The 23,541-nt window shown below is 35.5% G+C and overlaps 1 protein-coding gene across 1 annotated transcript in view; it reads left to right on the forward strand.

Moving 5' to 3' along the window:
- The window catches only part of LARP1B (La ribonucleoprotein domain family member 1B), a 116,956-nt gene that overhangs the window by 70,471 nt on the left and 22,944 nt on the right, over window positions 1–23,541 (forward strand). Inside the window, exons 12-14 of the mRNA XM_029235817.1 lie at window positions 3,338–3,461; window positions 17,585–17,796; window positions 18,250–18,356. Of these exons, the coding sequence (XP_029091650.1) occupies window positions 3,338–3,461; window positions 17,585–17,796; window positions 18,250–18,356 (443 nt within the window). The remainder of the gene's footprint in view (window positions 1–3,337; window positions 3,462–17,584; window positions 17,797–18,249; window positions 18,357–23,541) is intronic.

Consider the following 23,541-nt stretch of genomic DNA (forward strand, 5'->3'; position numbering starts at 1 on the left):
GGTTTCTCAAAAAACTAAAAGTAGAACTACCATGTGACCTGGAATTTCCAGTCCTGGATATATACCTGAAAAAAACAAAAAACACTAATTTAAAAAGACACTTGCACCCGATGTTCATAGCAGCATTATGTACAATTGCCAAAATATGGAAGCAACCTAAGTGTGCATCAAAAGATGAATGGATAAAGAAGATGTGGTATACACACACACACACACACACACACACACACACACAATGGAACACTACTCAGCCATAAAAAAGAACAAAATTTTGCCGTTTGCAGTAAAGTGGATGGACTTGGAGGACATTATGCTAAGTGAGTAAGTCAGAGAAAGACAAAATACTGTATGATCTCATTTATATGTGGAATCTAAAAAATACAACAAAGTAGTGAATATAACAAAAAAGAAACAGACTCACAGATATAGAGAACAAACTAGTGGTTACCAGTAGGGAGAGGGAAGCGGGGAGGGGCAATATAGGAGTGGGGTAGTAAGAAGTACAAACTATTAGGTATAGGATAAGCTACAAGGGGATATGTTGTACATATCCAGGGAATATAGCCAATATTTTATAGTAACTATAAATGGAGTATAAACTTTAAAAATTGTGCATTACTGTATTGTATACCTGTGACATATAATATTGTATATCAACTACAGTTTACAAAAAGGTAAAAAAACATGTTCACCAAATAAGTGTTCTGTAAAAACATATTTATAGCAACATTATTTATAGCAGCTATAGTCTGGAAGGGACCTGATGCTCATCAATAGTAGAATGGATTTTTGTATTTATCTTTTTTTTAAAAAATTAATTAATTTTTACTTTTGACTGCGTTGGGTCTTCGTTGCTGCACGTGTGCTTTCTCTAGTTGCGGTGAGCGGGGGCTGCTCTTCGTTGTGTGCAGGCTTCTCATTGCGGTGGCTTTTCTTGTTGCGGAACATGGGCTCTAGGCATGCAGGCTTCAGTAGCTGTGGCACGTGGGCTCAGTAGTTGTGGCTCATGGGCTCTAGAGTGCAGGCTCAGTAGTTGTGGTGCACGGGCTTAGTTGCTCCGTGGCATGTGGGATCTTCCCAGACCAGGGCTCAAACCTGTGTCCCCTGCATTGGCAGGCAGATTCTTAACCACTGTGCCACCAGGGAAGTCCCTGGAATGGATTTTTTAAAATTGTGGTTTGATCATAAAATAGAGTACCGTAGAGCAGGGATGGACAAACTTTTTCTGTAAAGAGCTATGTAGTAAATATTTTAGGCTTTGTATGTCATACGTTGACTATGGCAACTACTCAACCCTGCAGTTGTAGCATTGGAGCAGCCGTGTGCAATATGTAAACAAATGGATGCGGTTGTGTTCAATGAAACTATTTACAAAGACAAACTTTGGCCTTTAGGGGCTGTAGTTTGTTGACCTCTGCTGTAGAGCCACAAACTATAGATGAATCTCATAAAGATAATTTTGTGTTAAGGAAATCATACATTATGATTACTTTTTTATAAAATTCAAAAACAGGAAAAATGAATAAAGAATTAAAGTCTGAGTATTGGCTGTCTTTAGGAAGAAAGACAGGGCAGTGATAGGAAGGGGCATGAAGGGTACTTCTAGTGTGCTAGTTATATCATCTTTACTCGAATTGTGGTTCCACAGGTCTGTTCACTTTGGACTTATTGAGATATATACCTATGATTTATGCCCTTCTCTAGTGTGTGTGTATACATATATATGTAAACGGCAGTGTGTTATACCGTACTTAGTTTTAAAAGTTAAAAACAAAACAGAAACGTATTTGTGTTCCCATCAGAATAGAACTGTGTTTATTCATTTTTGGTATATGATAAACATACGATAAATGTTATTTGAAGTGGGAGTTGCTAATAGCAAGCTCTGTAGCAAGATAAGGGACAGTGAAGAGTAATGACTCAATTAGCTTGAAGAGCTTATTGAAGACTTTTGGGAAAGCAATTTTGGTATAGGGGAAGTAACCATTTAAGGCATTTTCATGAAAAGAAGATAGATCCTAGTTTAAAAGGCTAACTGGATCTAATAAATGGTGTGAGCTGTCAAGTGACATTCATGTTTGAAGACAGAAGGAAAAGATTGTTTGGATAGCTGTTAAGAGCAAGATGCCACAACTATTTTGTAATGATGATGTTTAATTTGGCTCATCAGACAGATACTTTTGTCATGTCTTTTACCTCCTTACACTCTGTTTAGATGTTAACTCTGTAAAGGGTCATGGACCAATTAGCACTGAGGAGTAGTGTAGATGTGATACAGAGTTTATTGGGGAAAACTTACCAGAAGTAATAGAACGCAAGTAGTCCCTCAAACTCTTTTTTTTTTTTTTTCCCCACAGCTTCAGCCAGGCTTCGATAGTCTTCATGCATTATGGCCCGATGACCTTCCAGTAGAGAATGGCCTCCACCTCTGTAATGTTTTACATATATGTAGGTCAGGGCAGGGAACATCTATGTGATTATGTAACAAAAATTAGAAAGGGGCCCTAGGGGCAGGGATGGGCCCATTTTTCCTTTGAGCCAACAGCTTAGACCTATGCAGTATCCTTGCTACTAAGCTTATAAAAGGGGTTTGGAAATGAACCTTCAGAGCCATCTAGGTTTATGTTTCATCACATGTTTCCCACTATTAGAAAAAGAGGCAGAAACTTCTTGGACTAGTGTTAAAGATCTATTAGCTTTCTCCAGCTTCCTTACCAGACCACTGGTTCTAAACAAATTTTGTCATTTACTGAATTATCTTCTAATAAATGATTGCTTATTCCAAGCTTCTCATCTTTGCTCACAGTACCTAATTTAGGATGCTTTTCCCTTTCTCTAAATTCTCATTCTAAGGAGCTGCTTTGTCCCATCTCTTCTGTGATGCCTCCCTTATGATCTCAACTCTTATACCAAATACTATCCACTTTTCATACACTGTCTAATATTATTTTTATGTGTGCATTTCTTTCTTTCCATCTAACTTGTAAATTCCGTAAGCGTAGGGAACATGAATTTGGATTACTCTGTAACCTCTATAATACTCTACTGGTCTTGTGTGTAAATGCTCAACAAATAGTTAATGATAAGAATGTATGTTCTTATAATGTATTTTAATTATAAAATAGTCATAATATTTTAGGGTTCTTGATGCCTCTTTTAAACTCTGAATATTAATTATTATTAAGTATAATGCTAGATTCTTTATTAGAACATCTTTTCTATTCGGTTGCAATCAATTCCTGTTTTTAAAACTCATTTTTTGAGATTAGTATCAATTATTGTCTGTTGGTTACTCTATTAGCCAGTTTAGTAATTAGATTCCTCCATTCTACTTCAGCAAGAAGTTGAGAACTTTAAGAAGCTAAATCTCATTAGTAAAGAGCAGTTTGAAAACCTAACACCTGAACTTCCTTTTGAGCCAAACCAAGAAGTTCCTGTAGCACCTTCACAGTCCAGGCAAGGTATGTAAATCTGCTTTTGTGTAAGTGTCTGAATAATATTAAAACAGTTCTAAATTGTTTTTAAAGTTTGCTTCTTTTTTATTTGTGGAAAACATTTAGATATCTGGTAAAAGACTAGAATTTTAAAACTCAACTTTTATTTATTCTTTGGTGAACTTCAAAACATTTTAGAGACTTAAAAATACAGATTGTAAATTTGGTAAGACAGCCATGTAGTAAATGATCATAGTTGGAAGCCCACCTTACTCTTGGTGAATAGGCAGGTAATCACAAAGGTGATGCAGGAGTTGTCTATTATAACACCACCTCATGCTCAAACCCAAACGCTTACTTAAAAGTAGGCTGAATTGGTTGGTTTCTTTATGTGTCTCTTTTGACTTTGAGATTGCTGGGAATGCTTCTCTTTGCAAAATAAGGAAAAATTTTCACTCACTTGCTGATTCCTTAAAATATACCACTAGCATCATTCTTTTGCTTTAAGGCCTTATCTTTGTGTGAAAGTGTAAGTACATTTGGGAGATTCATAAAATTGAATCTGACATTTTCAGGCAAGTGTAACTGATTTTATTATAGTTTTTCCTGAAGGCAGGTTAAAGAAAAACTTTTAATTTGGAAAACTTAAGACATATACAAAAATAAAGCAAATTGTATAATGAAACCCCATGTACCTATTACCTACCCATTAGCTGCTTTATCATCTCATAGCCGATTTTATTTCATCTTGACTCCACTCATTCTCTTTACCTCCCACTTGGATTATTTTGAAACAAACTCCCAATCATATTATTCATATTTTTTCATTCCTAAATATTTCTGTATGTATCTTTGATAAGATAAGGACTACCTATTTTACACATAAATAAGCCAGTACCATTATCACATCTAAAATTAACAGTAATTCCTTAATATAAAATATCTAATTGGTGTTCAAATTTTCTCATTCATCACTTAAAAAAAAATCAGAATCCATATAAACTCCAAACTTTGCAGTAGGTTGATATGTCTCTTTTAGTGTATAGGTTCATACTGTTGTGTTTTTTTTCCCTTGAACTTTATTGTTGTAGAAACTAGATTGTTTGTCCTGTAGAATTTCTTACATTCTGGACTTTGCTGATTGCATCCCATGGTTTCATCCAACCATTTTCTGGTCCTGAATTTTCTTTAACTGTGATTCTGATACAGAGGCTTGATCAGATTGAGGCTCATATTTGAGCAAGAATATGTCATATGTTGTGTTGAATACTTATACCAGGAGGCACATAATGCTCGATTGTCTCTCTTTGGTGTCTCTCTTTGATAATCATTGCTTGAAGGTTTATTTCACAAGGGGCTTCAAAATAGTGATAATTCTATTTTCATAATTCCTTCTTAATTTAGTAGATTACTTCCATAAAGAGGATTTCCCTTAATTGACTATTTGTTTTTCCTGAGATAGAGTTCTTATAGGAAAGGGAATAAATGCTTAATTCTTTCACTTTGTTTACTAGTTTTCAAAGTAATGAGCTGGTTCTCTACATCTTTCTTTGCTGACCAATGAGGAGGTTTTTCGGGTTTTTTTGTTTTATTTTAAAATTATCACTGTGATCAAAACTATTAGAGCTCATCAAAAAATTTGGTAAAGTTGCAGGATATGAAATTAATATACAGAAATCGGTTGCATTTCCATACAGTAGCAATGAACTATCAGAAAGAGAAATTAAGGAAACAATCCCAATTACAACCCCATCAAAAAGAATAAAATACCTAGGAATAAACCTACCTAAGGAGGTGAAAGACCTGTACTTGGAAAACTATAAGTCACTGATGAAAGAAATTGAAGACAACACAAACAGATGGAGATATATACCATTTTCTTGGATTGGAAGAATTAATATTATTAAAATGACCATACTACCCAAGGCAATCAACAGATTCAATGCAATATCTATCAGAATATCAATGGCATTTGTCACAGAACTAGAACAAATAATTTAAAAATTTGCATGGAAACACAAAAGACCCGGAATAGCCAAAGCAATCTTGAGAAAGAAAAGCAGAGCTGGAGGAGTCAGGATCCCAGACTTAAGACGATACTACAAAGCTACAGTAATCAAAGCAGTATGGTACTGGCACAAAAGCATACATACAGATCAATAGAACAGGATAGAAAGCCCAGAAATAAACCCACACATCTCTGGTCAATTAGTCTACAACAAAGGAGGCAAGAATGTACAGTGGAGAAAAGACAGTCTCTTCAATAAATGGTGCTTGGAAAGCTGGACAGCTACATGTGCAATAATGAAATTAGAACATTCTCTACATCATATACAAAATAAACTCAAAATGGATTAAAGACCTAAATGTAAGACCAGAAGCCATAAAACTCCTAGAGAAAGACTTGGGCATAACACTCTGTGACATAAATCACAGGAATGTTTTTTTGCATCTTTCTCCTAAAGCAAAGGAAATAAAAGCAAAAATAAACAAATGGGACCTAATTAAACATAAAAGATTTTGCATGGCAAAGGAAACCATCGACAAAAGGAAATGACAATCTACTGAATGGGAGAAATTGTTTGCAACTGATATGACCAATAAAGGGTTAATATCCAACATATATAAACAGCTCATACAATGGACCATCAAAAAAGCAAACGACCTGATTTTAAAAAGGGCTGAAAAACTGAATAGACATTTTTCCTAAGAGGACATGCAGGTGGCCAACAGGCACATGAAAAGATGCTCAGCATTGCTAATCAAGGAAATGTAAATCAAAACCACAATGAGGGCTTCCCTGGTGGCTCAGTGGTTGAGAGTCCGCCTGCCAATGCAGGGGACACGGGTTCGTGCCCTGGTCCGGGAAGATCCCACATGCTGCAGAGTGGCTGGGCCCGTGAGCCATGGCTGCTGAGCCTGCGCGTCCGGAGCCTGTGCTCTGCTACGGAAGAGGCCACAGCAGTGAGAGGCCCGTGTACCGCCAAAAAAAAAAAAAAAAAAAACCACAATGAAATACCACCTCACACCTGTCAGGATGGCTGTCATCCAAAAGAACACAAATAACAAATGTTGGCAAGGGTGTGGAGAAAGGGAACCCTCCTACGTTGTCAGTGGGAATGTAAATTGGTGGAGCCACTGTGGAAAGCAGTATGGAGGTTTCTCAAAAAACTAAAAGTAGAACCACCATATGACCTGGCAATTCCATTCCTGGGTATATATCTAAAAAAACAAAACACTAATTTAAAATAAAGACACATGTACCCCAATGTTCATAGCAGCATTATTTACAATTGCCAAAGTATGGAAACAACCTAAGTGTGTATCAACAGATGAATGGATAAAGAAGATGTGGTGTATATAGATATACAATGGAATACTACTCAGCCATAAAAAAGGAACAAAATTTTGCCATTTTCAGCAACATGGATGGACTTGAAGGACATTATACTAAGTGAAATAAATCAGACAGAGAAAGACAGATACCCTATGATCTCACTTATATGTGGAATCTAAAAAATACAAACTAGTGAATATAGCAGGAAAGAAACAGACTCACAGATATAACGAACAAACTAGTGGTTACCAGTGGGGAGAGGGAAGGTGGGAGAGGGATTATGAGGTTAGGGGATTAAGAGGTACAAACTATTATGTGTAAAATAAGCTATAAGGGTATATTGTACAACATGGGGAATATAGCCAATATTTTATAATAACTATAAATGGAGTATAACATTTAAAAATTGTGAATCACTATATTGTACACCTACAACTTATATACTATTGTACATCAACTATACTTCAATTGAAAAAAGAGAAAATTATCACTCTGATCTCATAAATACATTAGATGGGTTTTACTCTACTGTCTTATTGATACTTGGGCCAATTATCCGTTTATTGACTTTTAGCTCCAAATCCACCTTTCATTGCTTTATTCTGTGATAATAGAGTTGGACTCTTTTTTTAAAATACTATTTTCTCATTTGTTTATATTTATTATTTTTGGCTGCATCGGGTATTAGTTGCGGCACGCAGGATCTTTCGTTGCGGCACATGGGCTCTTCATTGAGGTGTGCGGGCTTCTCTCTAGTTGTGGCATGTGGGTTTTCTCTCTCTAGTTGTGGCGCGCAGGCTCCAGAGCTCATGGGCTCTGTAGTTTGTGGCACATGGGCTCTCTAGTTGAGGTGAACAGGCTCAGTGGTTGTGGCGTGCGGGCTTAGTTGCTCAGTGGCATGTGGAATCTTCCCAGACCAGGGATTGAAGCTGCAGTTCCAGTCCCCTGCATTGGAAAGTGGATCCTTTACCACTGGACCACTAGGGAAGTCCCTGGAGTTGGACTCTTAACTGTCTTGTTTGCCAGGTGGTTGAGCTTTGTCAGTACTCTAGTTGCTACTGAGTTGGTCATTGTTTCTAGGCCTTTTCTATTGAAAGAGCTTGGAAATTTTTTTAAGGAAAATTACATTACAAATTTATATTGATAGTTTTTGTTCAAATTTAGGATTACAGATTTTAATTTTAATTTGTTAGATTTTATATTTGTATGACGTTTTACTTATGTGAAAAAAATATCATTCCTAAGCACAGTAACAGAATTGTTTATCCTACGATATAGTAGCTTCAGAATAACAATAATATTAAATAATATTACTATAAATACTAAAAGAAGCTTACTTTTAAAAAAATTCTTTAAATTTTTAAGCTTTGAAATTTTAAAAACTTTATACTTTTAAACTTTTTTTTTTTTTTAACATTCTTAGGGTATTCCACTAAGGATGTTTAGTCTAATTACAAGATTTTTTGTGTTGTTTAATTTGAGTAAATTAAAATTGATAATTTATGCTCCTCACCACATCATAGAATTAAAGTCCCAAGAGGTGTATTTTATTTAATTAATTAATTAACTTAAATTCCCAGGATCTACTTTTAACTTTTTTTTTTTTTTTTTTTTTTGCGGTACGCGGGCGTCTCACTGTTGTGGCCTCTCCCGTTGCGGAGCACAGGCTCCGGACGCGCAGGCTCAGCAGCCATGGCTCACGGGCCCAGCCGCTCCGCGGCATGTGGGATCTTCCCGGACCGGGGCACGAACCCGCGTCCCCTGCATCGGCAGGCGGACTCTCAACCACTGTGCCACCTGGGAAGCCCTATTCTGCTGTTTTTGAGTGGAGTATCTACAAATTCTTATTAGGGTCAGTTAGTTGATGGTGTTTGTAAGTTCTATTCCCTTGCTAGTTTTCTTTTGGCTACTAGCTCTATTAGTGTGAGAAAAGTGTTTAAGTCTCCAACTGTAATTGCAGATTTGTCTGTTTTTCCTTTAATTTCTGTCAGTTTTTTCTTCATTTATTTTGAAGCTCTTTTTACTAGGTGTACTACACCCTTAGGTTTATTGTATCTTCTTAGGATTTGACCTTTATATCAGTTTATACTGCCTTCTTTATTCCTGGTCATTTTATTTGCTCTGAAATCTCGTTTATCTAATTTTGATATAGCCATTCCAGCTTTTTCTTGATTACTCTTTGTATGGTATGTGGTGTGTCTTTTTTCATCCCTTTACTTTTAAGCTACTTATTTCATTATATTTGAAGTGAGCTTGTTATAGACAGCATATAGACTGGTCTTTTTGTTAAATTCAGTCTGAAAATCTGTCTTTTAATTGGTGTGTTTAGATTGTTTACATTTAATGTAATTATTGCTATGTTTGGATTCAGATTTTGTTTCTTTGTTTCCCTTTCTTTGCCCTGTTTGGGTTACAGTTGACCCTTGAACATCTAGGGGGTTATGGGTGCTGACCCCCCCACATAGTCAAAAATACTGCTATCTCGCCCTCAAAAACAAGGAATTGATAAATGACTCACGCAAGGATAAGAAGCTGAAACAGTTTGAATAGAATCAGGACTCAAACCCTAGTTCTTTTGGTTCTACATACTGTGATCTCTAATTGAACACAAACTTTTCCCACACTTAGTTAATTTAAAGATCTTTAAAATGAAAATACATGTCCTATATTTATTGAAAAAAAAATCTGCTTATAAGCTGCCCTGCGAAATTTAACCCCATGTTGTTCAAGGGAAAACTGTCTATGTAATTTTTTTAATTACATTTTAATTTATCTAGGGTGAGTTTGGCCATATATGCCTTTTTTGTGTAATTATTTTTTTAGTAGTTCCTCTAGGGATTAGGTTGCTCTAGATACACTTAACTTTTCATTTTATTTAGAATTAATATTTTACTACTTCAATAGGAACGTAGAAATTTTACTTACATATAAGTTTCTTTGTGGTATAGTCTTGAAAATAAATTGAAAGTCCTATCAGTGTTATATTTTTTACTTTTAACTATCAAGTATGTTTTAAAGAACTTAAAAGGATAATAGTCTATTATCTATATTATACTTTTACCATTCTCTTGCTCTTCCTGTATTTATGATGTTCCAAGTTTCTTTCTGATATCCTTTTCTTCTGTTTGAAGTACTTTCTTTAGCAATTCCTTGAGAGAAATTCTGCTGACTATGATTTATTTACCTTAGTTTTCCTTCATCTGATGATGGTGTGTTTATTTCACCTTCATTCCCAAAGGATGTTTCCTTAGATACAGAATTCTGGATTGACAGTTCTTTTTTTTCAGCACTTAAAACTGTCAGGCCACTTCTTTCTGTCCTCCATAGTTTCTGATTTAAAAATTTTGTAGTAATTCAGATTGTTCCCTTACTTGTATTGAGTTCTTTTTCTCTAGCCACTTTCAAGAATTTTTATTTGTCTTAAGTTTTTAGCAATTAGAGTGTGATGTGTCTGACCATGGATTTCTCTGGATTAATCCTTGATGGGCTTCTCTCTGTTTCTTGAATGTGTAGGTTCATGCCTTTAGCCAAACTAGGGAAGTTTTAAACTATTATTTCTTCAAAAATTTTTTGGTTCTGCATTTTCTCTCCTCTCAAGGACGTATTGTTGTTCCACAGATTCCTGAGGCTTGATTAGTTTTTTTCCAATTGTTTTTTTGCTCTGTCGTTCAGATTGGATAAATGTTATTGATTCTGGATGCTTTTACTACTTCTTATCACCTGTTGGAAGAAGTTTAATTGTGATTGTCTTGATGTGATTTTCTTCCAGGCTTATTGAGTTTTTTTTTTTTAATCTATGTGTTTACATATTTTTAATCAACTTTGGAAAAATTTTTAGCCATATTTTAAATTAACAGTTTAAATTTTTAAAAATTAATAATTTTTAATGTACTTTTAAGTCTTTCCTTTAAGATTCCAGTTACATGTATATTAATCTACTTGAAGTCACATAGCTCACTAATGCCTTCTTTTTTTTCAGTCTTTTTTCAGTCTTTTTTTTCCTCTGTGTTTTGTTTTGGGCAATTTCTACTCCTATGCTTTCAGGTTAATTAGTCTTTTATTCTGCAGTGTCTAATCTCAGCTGTTGTATTTTTCTTCTCTAGAAGTTGGATTGGATTCTTTTTTTTATTGTCTGTATCTCTTTTTGATGTGTTCATACTTTCCTCTACCTTATCAAATACATGAAATATAGTTATAATGACTTTTTGCAGGCAAAGTGTAAATCCAGTTTCAGTGGTTGGCAAATTTATTACCCATAGGCCCAAACTGGCCTGCCATGGTCTAATTTGGCCATATCCTTCATTTACATATAGTCTATAGCTGTACTACAATGGCAGGGTTGAGTAGTTTTAACACAGACTTTATGACCTGAAAAGTGAAAAAAAATTACTATCTGGCATTTACAGAAAAATATTTGCTGAGTCCTGCTTCAGTGACATTTTATTTACATAAAAAAAATAGAATGTCAGTCCTCGTGTAGCACTTTTTATTATCAGCCTTCAGTGAACACCAACAGCATAACATTAAGTTCTGTTTTTATACAGGCAATTCCTGTCTAAAGACAATTGGGACTGTGGATAAGGTACATATGGTCCAGGTATGCAGGTGTGCAATGATTTGGTGGAATAACATTTGGAAAATCTTAAGTAGCAAAATAGTTAGCACACCCCCCTCAGTCCAGTGGTTCTTAAACTTTGGCAAGTATCAGATTCACCTGGAAAGCTTGTTAAATCAAGGAACTCTGTACCCAGAGTTTCTTGATTTAGTAAGTCGAGGTAAGACCTGAGAATATGCATTTTTAACAAGTTCCCAGATTATCCTGATTATCCTGTACCACTGGTTGGGACTACACTTTGAAAATCAGTGCTTTAGCCTAATCCTCTGAAATATCAGTCTTCTCTGATAAACTTTTAGCAGAAACTGTATGGTAGTCAATCACAATTGAGGTTCCCTGAAGAGCAGATGGCCTGGTCTTTTGTGTTTTAAAGCTTTTTTGAGGTATAATTTACATAAAATTAACTCACTTTAAGTGTATAGTTTGATTAATTTCAGTAAATTTGTATAGTTGTACACCAGTGCCACAATTCAGTTTTTAAATTCCATCACAATAAAAGTTCCCCCACGATCATTTGCGGTCAATTTCAGCACTCATTTTCAGTTTGAGGTAACCGGTGACCTGCTTTCTGTCTGTATGTTTTTGCACTTCCTAGAAATTTCATGTAAATGGGATCATATGATATGTAGTCAATGTGTCTGGCTTCTTTCAATTAATATAATATTTTTGAGATTAATCTATGTTGTTGCTTATATTTGTACTTCACTTCTTTTTGTGAGGTAGTGTTCTATAGCATGGACATACTTCATTTGGTTTATCCATTTGGAAGTTGATGGATATTTGGATTTTTTTGGTTTTGGTTTTGGCTATTATGAAAAATGCTATTTTGAACATTCATGTACAAGAGATGGCCCATGATTTTGATAAAAAGAAGTTATAATATCTAGATGATATTCATGTATCATCCCAGGCTTATATTTGATAAAAAACAACTTTAGGGACTTCCCTGGTGGCACAGTGGTTAAGACTTTGTGCTCCCAATGCAGGGAGCCCAGTCTCCATTCCTGATCTGGTAACTAGATCACACATTCATGCTGCAACTAAGAGTTCACATGCCACAACTAAGTGTTCACATGCCACAACTAAGGAGCCCTTGAGCCGCAACTAAGGAGCCCACCTGCCACAACTAAGACCCAATGCAACCAAAAAAAATTTTTTTAATGTATTCTTATTTCCTAACTACCTATTTTTCTAGTAATTTAATGTTTATATCTACTATATTTTATGTACTTGAAATTGTGTTAACTATTTTTGATAATTTTTTGTCAAAATATTATCATTTTTTAATATTTATTTATTTAGTTATTTTGGCTGTGCCAGGTCTTAGTTGTGGCAGGCAGGCTTCTTAGTTGTGGCATGCATGCGGGATCTAGTTCCCTGACCAGGGACTGAACAAGAGCCCCCTGCTTTGGGAGCGCAGAGTCTTACCCACTGGACCACCAGGGAAGTCCCTGTCAAAATATAAATTGGTATATGGTACGCTATGCAAATTTTGTAAAATGTTTCTTTTGAGATAACAAAAGTACTCTATAGATCTTAGTCATCACAAAATTGGTATACCTGGACTCTTCTTGGTGGGTAAAATTTACACTGAATTAAACCTGGAATAAAATAAATATAAAACTGAAATAAAATGTAACTTTTTAATATGGAAATGTTCAGATAAAAATAAAAGCAGAGAAAACTGTCTAATGGACCCCCATGTACCCATCTCACCTAATTTCAACAATTGTTAATAGTTTGACATTCTTTTTTCATCTGTACCTTGTTCCTCATCTGTTTCTGGTATTGCATATCAAATCTCAAACACCATATTATTTATTCTGTAAATATTTCATTGTATATTGCAAATTTATATATATATATATAAATTTTCATGGTACCATTATTTCACATAAAATTAGCAATAATTCCTTAATATCATCTACTACCCAGTTTATGTTTGTTGTTCCTGATTGTCTGAAATATATCTTATTCTAATTTGTTGTTTGAATCAGGACCAAGCAAGATGCACACGTTGCATTTGATTGATAAGACCATTAAGTCACTTTTAATCTATAATCATTCCTCTTCTCTTGTTTTTCCATGCCAATGATTTGTTGAAGAAAGTGATTACTTTGTCATGCAATTTCTTATTATCTAGATTTATCTGATTGTATCTTCACATCATATGTCCCTTTATCTCCTCTATTTCCTGTGAACTGGTATTTAGATATAGAACAGTTAGTATATTCAGGATTTTTATATTTCTGATAGCAAGACTATTTCTTAGGAGGAGTTGTTTACTTCCCATTGCATCATATGATGTCTTTCAGGCTCACTTTTAGTGATGTTATGACTGGTCATTGGGTTTAGATGCTATCAGTCTGATCCATTCATCATAAAGTTTCCCTTTACCTTTTTTTTTTTAAAGGCTTTTTTTCTAGAGCAGTTTTAGGCTCATAGCAAAATTAAGAGGAAGGTACAGAGATTTCCCATTTACTCCCTGATCCCAATTTGCATAGCTATCACCCCTCTGGTGAAAGATGTTGCCTCTTTATAGCAACATCCCACATCAGAGTGGTACATTTGTTACAATTGATGAGCCTACACTGACACATTGTAGTCACCAAAAGTCCATAGTTCCATTAGCGTTTACTCCTGGCCTACATTCTACAGGTTTGTATAAATGTATAATGAGATGTAGCCATCATTATAGTATCAAACATAGTATTTTCACAGCCCTAAAAATCCTCTGTGTTCCACCTGTTCATCTGTCCCTCCCCTCAACCCCTAGAAACAACTGGTCTTTTTATCATCTCCATAGTTTTCCTTTTCCAGAACATTGAATAGTTGGAATCACCCAGTGTGTAGCCTTTTCAGATTGGATCCCTTCACTTAGTAATAGGCTTTTAAGGTTCCTTCATGTCTTTTCATGGTTTGATAGCTCGTTTCTTTTTACCACTGAATAATGTTCCATCATCTGGGTATGTGACAGTTTATTTATCCATTCAGCTACTGAAGGCTATCCCAGTAGCTTCCAAGTTTTGGCAATTATGAATAAAGCTGCTTTAAACATCCATGAGCAGGTTTTTGTGTGGACATAAGTTTTCAGCTCCTTTGGGTAAGTACCAAGGAGGGCAACTGCTAGATTGTATGGTAAGAGTATGTTTAGTTTTGTAAGAAACTTCCAAACTGTCTTCCAAGGTGGCTGTACCATTTTGCATTCCTACCACCAATGAATGAGAGTTCCTGTTACTCCACATTCTCACCAGCATGTATTAGTGTTGTCAGTGTTCTGGATTTTGGCCAATCTGATAGGTGTGTAGTAGAATCTCATTGTCGTCTTACTTTGCAGTTCCCTGATGATATCTAATGTGGAGTATCTTCATGTGTTATTTGCCATTTGTATTTCTTCTTTGGTGAAGTGTCTGTTAGGTCTTTGGCCCATTTTCTAATCAGGTTTTGTTTTGTTTTGTTTTTTTAATTGATGAGTTTTAAAAGTTCTTTGTATATCTTGGATAATAGTCCTTTATCAGATGTGTCTTTTGCAAATACTTTCTGCCATTCTGTGGCTTGTCTTTTTGTTCTCTTGACAGTGTTGTTCGCAAAGCGTAAGGTTTTCATTTTAATTAAGTCAGTATATCAGTTATTTCTTTCATGGCTCGTGAAATCTCTCCTCAACGTTTTACCACATGCTTTTAGCAGCTACTGATGAATATTCCCCTGGTCCTCTGTTTCATTAGAGTTGCAAAATATTCACCTTCCAATTCTATTATTTCTTCTGTATTTCTTAACCTAGAATTCTATAAGGAAGAATTTTTTTTTTATAAATTCTTTGTTTACTCTGGAATTCAATTTTTACAAGAAAGGAAGGATAAATTCTTGTTTATTTCTTTGTATTCAATTTATAATTTTCAGAATAATGAGTTGGTGCCCTAGCAACCCAGAGATATGATTTAAGTTTTAAAGTATCATTATGAACTCTCATGGGGTTTATTTATTTGATGTGCTTAATCCAGTTCAGTCATTGTTTTCACTAGTGATGTCCCCTAAAGTTTGCTGCTATGTTTTCATGAACTATGCTTATATTTTCATTTTTAGCTTCATTGCTTTCTGGCTCAAAATTTCCTAGGCTCGTATAATACTTTGTGCTTCAGACTGTTTTTGTTTGTTTGTTTGTTTGTTTGTTTGTTTTTAAGGAGACTGGATCAGTGGGAAATGGAATTTAGAGACCATAATCTAGATGCTAGGAAGCTTACTTACTGGGTTGTTACTGCTCCTAGATCTTTGAATATTTCTTTTACAAGGGCACTGGATTTACCATAATTTTCATTGTATGCTCCTACTTTTAACTCCCGAGATTGTATATCTTTTTGCTATACAGAAAAACAGCATTAACACAATTCAGTTAAGTTTATCAGTCATTGGGTAGGGATATACTTTTTTCTAGTCACAGTTGTACAGCCTGGTATACATGTTAGATGTTGGCCCTTGCTTTCAGGGAAGCACTGAGACTTACTGTTAGCATTTAATGGAATGATATGTAAGAAAATAAATTTTAATTTAATAAATCTAAAAATAAATGGATAAAATGCAGAGGTGGTACAAAAGAAGAACTGATTAATTTTGTTGGCAGAAGATGTTTAAGGAATGCTATGCATTCCCAGGGAAAGTAACATGCTGGGTATTAAAGGAAGGATATGAGTCTAACTGGGTGTAAGAAGATGAAGGAAAGGGACTTTTAGATAGAGGAAAAAGCGTATGAAAAGATATGAAGCCAGAAAACAAGAACAACAAGTAGCTTGCTATTTGGGGCACCAAGATTGAAGTGGAGAATGACAATAGATGAGGCAAAATCAGGAAAGTATTATATGCCATGATAAAGAGCCTATACTTCTCCAAAGGCAACAGGGAAATGCTGAAAATTTTTAAGTAGAAATGTGAAATGACCTAATTTGCTCCTCAGAATAATCATTCTGGCAACAGTAAAGAAAATGGATTAGGAGGGAAAATGTCAAGACAGAGAGACTAGGTCTTAGAGTGGTAAGTTCACTTTTTGAGTTTACAAACTTGCCTCTAGAATAGTACTTGGCATATAGTAGTAGGTACTCAATAATATCTGTCAGGTGAACAAAAGGTTATTGTATGAATCAAAAGAAGTTGATAAGTCTGAAGAAAAACCACATAGAAATAGAGCCTGCATTTTTGACAATACTACTTGATTCATCTGCTTGCTTACTTAGTATTTTATCTTAAGATTTTCACAAACTAAGTAAAACAACCCAATAGAAAAATAGTCAAAAGGATATAAATGGCAAGCTCATGAAAGGGAAAACTGAGTGATGACTATATGAAAATATGCTCAACTTCTCTAATAACCAAAGAAATGCAAATACCTTTTAAATCCCATGAGGTGGAAAAATATTTAAAAGTTTACACAAAACCCAGCCTTGAGCAGGATGTTAAAGTGTTGGGACATTTACAAGCTGCTGCTGGAAGTATAAATTGGTGAAACCACTGTAGAAAGCAGGTTGACAATCAGTATTTAGTAAGTCAGAAGATGCACATGCCATTTGACTCAGCATTTCCATTTCAGTTCTAAACCCTAGAGAAATGCTCACACCTGTATAAAGATACATGTTCAACAATGTTCATTGCAGCATTATTGATTATACCAAAACTTTGAAAGTAACACAGATGTCTTCAGGAGAATGAATAAATTTTGATATGTGTATAACAGTATGATATTCTGCAGTGAAAATGAATAAGCCAAAGCCATATGAATAGACCTGAATAATTGTCACAAACAAAATACTGACTGAAAAAGCCTGCAAAATAATAATATAGTGGGATGCCACTTATATAAAGTTAATTATGCAAAATAATATTATTATATATATACAATAATAGATAAAAATACCAAATTTAAGAGCCTGGTTATCTCTGAGGAGGAAAAGCAAAATGGGATTAGGAAAGGTTACACAGTGGTCTTTAGCATATTTTTCTTTAAAAAAAAAGTCAGAAATAAAGCAAAATTAAAATTTAATAGGGTAGGTGATGTGTAGACAAGTGGTTTTAAAAAATTCTTTCTTATATATTTGAAATATTTCTGATGAAAAAATCCTCTGAGAATAGAGAATTTCAGAATTATCCTTGTTCCCAAAGTAAAATATTTTTCTAGCACCTAAATCCTTTTAACAGCTTTTTATTTTGCAGATTTGACTGATGAATTAGCTCAGAAGTTGTTTGATGTTTCAGAAATGTCTTCAGCAACAATGGCCCGTTCATTACCCACAGTAGTTCCAGAATCTCCTAGAATTTATCCTGCAAGGACACCCAAAACACCTCGAACACCTAGATTACAAGATCCAAACAAAACACCAAGATTTTATCCTGTTGTTAAAGAACCCAAAGCCATTGATGTAAAGGTACACAAAACACCAGGAATATAAAGCCTGCCGTTTGTATACTTCAACATTACAAAATGATACTTTTTTAGTTTCTATAACAATAAAAATAATGTATATTTTAGACTGCAAGAATTCATTAAAAAATGGTATTTTACCATAGCGATGTCTTCTCAGGTTAAGGAATAACTTCTTTACAATGGGTAGTGTTAATTAAAGACAATCAGGTGTAATGAGGAATCATTCTAAGTTGTATTTTTTTTAATCCTTGTGTTGAAACCTAGCAAAGGGTCTTGTGAAGTTTTGTAACTTGTATGTGACATATTTGAGTTTTGTGACTTCGTATGATTTCATAATGTGTCACCCACCATATGAAAATATTTGAGTTGGTTTACAGTCAGAGGGTTTTTTTAATTTACTTGTGAGGTTCACACTACTGAAGGTAATTGGAACGTTTGACTTCTTTTTCCTTAGAGTCCAAGAAAGAGAAAAACAAGAAATAGTACAAATCCCCCTCTAGAGTGTCATGTTGGTTGGGTAATGGATTCCAGAGATCATGGGCCAAGAACATCCTCTGTCAGGTACCGTATTTGTCAAATATTGCTTTGTTCTTGATTTTAAATTTGTTGAAAACAGTTACTAGTTAGATATTTGGGAACATTTAAGAATTAATATGTTAGCAAATTAATAGAACAAAAAAATAGTAAAAAGAAGCCAAAGAAGGGGAAATAAATGGGACAGTTTTACAATAAGTATATTAAGGAATAATTCAGTAGGACAGGTTTTTTGGTTTTTTTTTTTCCTTTTAAAGTAATTTTCACAAATGTGTACTCTTCGATTAAAAATATTTAGGTCGGGCTTCCCTGGTGGTGCAGTGGTTGGGAGTCCGCCTGCTGATGCAGGGGACACGGGTTCGTGCCTCGGTCCGGGAAGATCCCACATGACGCGGAGCGGCTGGGCCCGTGAGGCGTCTGGATCCTGTGCTCCACAATGGGAGAGGCCACAACAGTGACAGGCCCGCGTACCACAAAAAAAAAAAAAAAAAAAAAATTTAGATCTATTAAAGTTATTATCTTTTTTTGAGAGGTTTTTTCTTTTATTTATTTATTTTTGTCAGAGCAGTATATTTAGAGATCAGTAGATAATGGTGAAAAATGTTGCACTGATATGTAGCAGGGAACAAGGCAGGTACAGTCCCTGCCTTTCTGGAGCTTAATTCAGAGATGACAGGCAAGTATGTAGTTACAATAATGAGGGGTGGATTTTGTTCGCCAGCTTGTCTTTTAGAGGAGTTGTAGCTACACAGCAGACTTGAGTGGGAGGTACACAGAGCTCCCCGTACCCTCTGCATACCCTGCCTCCCCCACTGTAAGCAGTCATATCTTTGACCATCTACATTAATGTCAGTGCTGGTAGTGTCTTAAAGTCTGTTTGTCTCATCTGTTCTTTGTTCTTTTCTCCTACTTTCTTTTGGATCAGCTTAGTTTTTGTAATGATTCTATTTTATCTCTACTATTGTCTTCTTGTTGTATCTCTTATTTTTTACTGGTCTTCTAGGGTTTATAATATACATTTTGAAATATAATCTATTTTCAAGTAATATATCATTACACGTATAGGATAAGAACCGTACTGCAGTAAATTTCCTTTTCCTACTGTCCTTTCTGCTATATTTTGTTATTATTTTTCTTTAGACAATTATCTTTTAAAACAATTAACATGAAAAAAAGGAATTTTAAATGTATTCTCATTTTTACCATTTACAATGCTCTTCATTTCTTGCGCAGGTCTGTTGGCAATGAATTCTGTTAGCTTTTGTTTATCAGGAAAAGGTTTCTTTTTTTTCATTTTGAAAGATATTTTCAATGAGCATAGAATTCTATGATGGATCTAGGTATGAATTCAGATTCACGGCTCATTCTGTTTGTAATGAATTTTAAGCATCAAAAGTGATACGGTTTAGTGAAATTTTCAAACTTTTTTGTCTAAGGACCTCTTTATCCTTTTAGTTATTGAGGACCTCAAAGAGCTTTTGTTTATGGGAGTTATATAATTTAAAAATAAAAAATTAAACTGAATTGAGTTTAAAAGTAAAACTGAAAACAATTAAATATTTATTCATTTAAAATAATAATAAACATATTACATATTAACATAAATGACATATTTTTATGAAATATAATTACATTTCTCAAAACAAAAAAATTCCTGAATAGAGTGGCATTGTTTTAAAGTTTTGCATATTTGTTTAATGGTTTTGCTTTATATGAGATAACTGGATTCTCATATGTTTCTATATTCAATCTTATAATTTGTTTTTTTATTGTTGATGTAGAGGAATAAAATCCAAGAAAGGGAGGAGTATTTTAATAGCCTTTTCAGATAATTGTAGGTATTCTTCTTTGATATTATACCAAAGCTGAACAAGTGGTAATTTTTTAAAAGTTAGTTGCAGTGTAGAATCTAAACCATATATAAGTGACCTTCTTCTACTCAGTGAATTTTTCATACTCTGTTACATTAAAAGCTATTGGACTTCTTCCACTTTGAATGGCTCTTTTTGTCTATGCATGCATTTGTAACATCATGAATTGGTCATTTGGAAAAACTGATTAACTGAGTTATGCAGACTTTTAAATGATGACACATGTCAGAATACAATAAAAAAAAATTACATTAAAAAAATTACCACTAAGGAGAGTAATGTCAGGAAGATGGCAGAATGGGAAGGAACAGGAATCTGTCCCACCACTTGGACAACAACTGTATCAGCAGAAACTGTCTGCATTGACTATTTTGGAACTCTACAGTCTATCTGAACACTTAAAGCTTCCAGGGGAAAGCGTGTCTGGTAAATTGTTAATATTCGTTGATGTCAGCCTTTGGTGTAGTAGTGGCCATCTCCCACTGCCCCAGCCCTGTGACAGGCATTTGGGAAGATGGCAACCCACACCTCTGGTGTGGCTTGCTGGATCCAAAGTAGGCAATAAGGACCTTGTCCTCCAAATATTGGTGTTCTGTGTTGACTGCTAACTGCCTCTGGTCAACAAGGTACAGACACAGAGTCCGGTAGCCTTTGTTTCATCCCCACTGCCTGGGGATGAAACAACCCAAAACAACCACTAATGAGGGAAATTTAGAAAATTACCACCCATGCCCAAGGAAAGATGTGGAAAAAAACCTAAGGGGACTTTAAGCTTTTACCTCAGGCTTATCTGAGCACAGAAGCAGCCTACAATAGCTGAAAAAAAACAGCAAACCCTGGGGAAGAGGGGGAATTTGATTTCCAGAGTTACCACTTTATAAGATTCAAATCTTCATTGTTCAACAAAAAAATCACAAGGCTTACAAAGAAACAAGAAAGTATGGGCCATTTGAAGGAACAAAATTAATTGACAGAAAATGTACCTGATGAAGCCTGGGTTCCATTCTTTCAAAATGAAGTCTTTAAAACAGCTGTTTTAAGGATACTCAAAGAGCTAAATAAAGGAAGATATAGACAAAGATAGCAAAACAATGTATGAAGAAAACAGGATTATCAATAGAGATAGAAATTATACAAAGGAACCAGAAAGGAATTCTGGAGCTGAAAATACAATAACTAAAATGAAAAATACACCAGAAGGTTCAAAAGCAGATTTCATCAAACAGAAGAAAGAGGAAAGAATCAGTAGACTTAAAGATGGAACAATTTGAATTATCAAGTCTGAGGAACAGAAAGAAAGAAGAAAAAACTAGTAGTGTCTAAGGGATCTGTAGGACACATGAACTAGCCCAATACAGACATTGTGGGAATCACAGAAGGAAAAGAGGAAAAAGGGGGCAGGAAGAATATTTGAAAGAATACTGGCTCCCAATTTGATGAAATATATGAATCTACAAATCTAATAAGCTTAATGAACTTGAAGTAGGATAAACCCAAAGAGACTCACATTAAGACACTAATTAAACTGTTGAAAACCAAAGACAAAGAGAGAATCCTGAAAGCAGCAGGAGAGAAGAGACTCATCACATACAAGAAGTATCAGGCAGTTTCTCAGAGGCCAGAAGTCAGTAGACTGATATATTCAAAGTGCTGGGGGGAAAAATCCCCATCCACTGAGAATTCCTTATCTGACAAAACTGCCCTTCAAAATTGAGGGAGACATTCAGAGATAAACAAAGCCTGAGGGAAAAGAAAAGGAAACAAAAGACATATTGAATTAGAAAGAAGAGATAAAACTGTCTTTGTTCACAGATGACAAGATTGTATATGTAAAAAGTCATAAATAATTAACAAAAACTCCTGGAACTAATAAGCAATTACATCAAGGTTTCAGGATATATGGTTAATATACAAAAGTCAATCACTTCCCTATATAACAACAATGAACTAGTAGAATTTGAAATTAATTAATCAAACTACTGTTGGACTTCCCTGGTGGCAGTGGTTAAGAATCTGCCTGCCATTGCAGGGGACACAGGTTCAAGCCCTGGTCTGGGAAGATCCCACATGCCATGGAGCAACTAAGCCTGTGTGCCACAACTACTGAGCCTGTGCTCTACAGCCCATGAGCCATAACTACTGAGCCTGCATGCCACAACTACTGAGCCCATGTGCCACAACTACTGAAGCCTGCGCCCCTAGAGCCCATGCTCTGCAACAAAGAGAAGCCACTGCAATAAGAAGCCCATGCACCGCAACAGAGTAACACCTGCTCGCCGCAACTAGAGAAAGCCCACGCGCAGCAATGAAGACCCAATGCAGCCAAAAATAAGTAAATAAATAAATAAAATGTTTTATAAGAACAAAATACTATTTACATTATCACCCCCCCCAAAAGAAATAGGTATAAATCTAACAAAGTATGTACAAGATCTTTATGAGGAAAACTGCAAAACTCTGATGAAAGGAATAAAAAAACTAAATAAATGGAGATAAACTCCATGTTTATGGGTAGAAGACTCAATACTCTCAAGATCGGGCATGAGCCACAGCTAACAGCACGGACCCCAGAGATGGACATGAGACGCTAAGGCTGCTGCTGCCGCCACCAAGAAGCCTGTGTGCGAGCACAGGTCACTATCCACACCTCCCTTCCGGGGAGCCTGTGCAGCCTGCCACTGCCAGGGTCCCGGGATCCAGGGACAACTTTCCCGGGAGAATGCACGGCGCACCTCAGGCTGGTGCAACGTCCCGCTGGCCTCTGCCACCGCAGGCTCACCCCGCATCCGCACCCCTCCCTCCCCCCGCCCTGAGTGAGCCAGAGTCCCCGAAGCAGCTGCTCCTTTAGCCCCGTCCTGTGTGAGCGAAGAACAGACGGCCTCCGGCGACCTACACGCAGAGGCGGGGCCAAATCCAAAGCTGAGCCCCGGGAGCTGTGCGAACAAAGAAGAGAAAGGGAAATCATTCCCAGCAGTCTCAGAAGCAGCGGATTAAAGCTCCACAATCAACTTGATGTACCCTGAATCTGTGGAATACATGAATAGACAATGAATCATCCCAAATTGAGAAGGTGGACTTTGAGAGCAAGATTTATTATTTTTTCCCCTTTTGCTCTTTTTGTGAGTGTATATGTGTATGCTTCTGTGTGAGATTTTGTCTGTATAACTTTGCTGTCAACCATTTGTCCTAGGGTTCTATCTGTCTTTTTTTTTTTCTTTAAAAAAATTTTTTTTTCTTAATAATTTTTCTTTTAATAACCTTATTTTATTTTATCTTACCCTCTTTCTTTCTTTCTTTTCTTCCTTTCTTTCTTCCTTCCCTCCCTCCTTCCTTCCTTCCTT

The sequence above is a fragment of the Monodon monoceros genome, unplaced genomic scaffold (genome assembly GCF_005190385.1).
Source record: "Monodon monoceros isolate NGI ecotype Baffin Bay Population unplaced genomic scaffold, NGI_Narwhal_1 Super_Scaffold_20, whole genome shotgun sequence".
NCBI lineage: Eukaryota > Metazoa > Chordata > Mammalia > Artiodactyla > Monodontidae > Monodon > Monodon monoceros.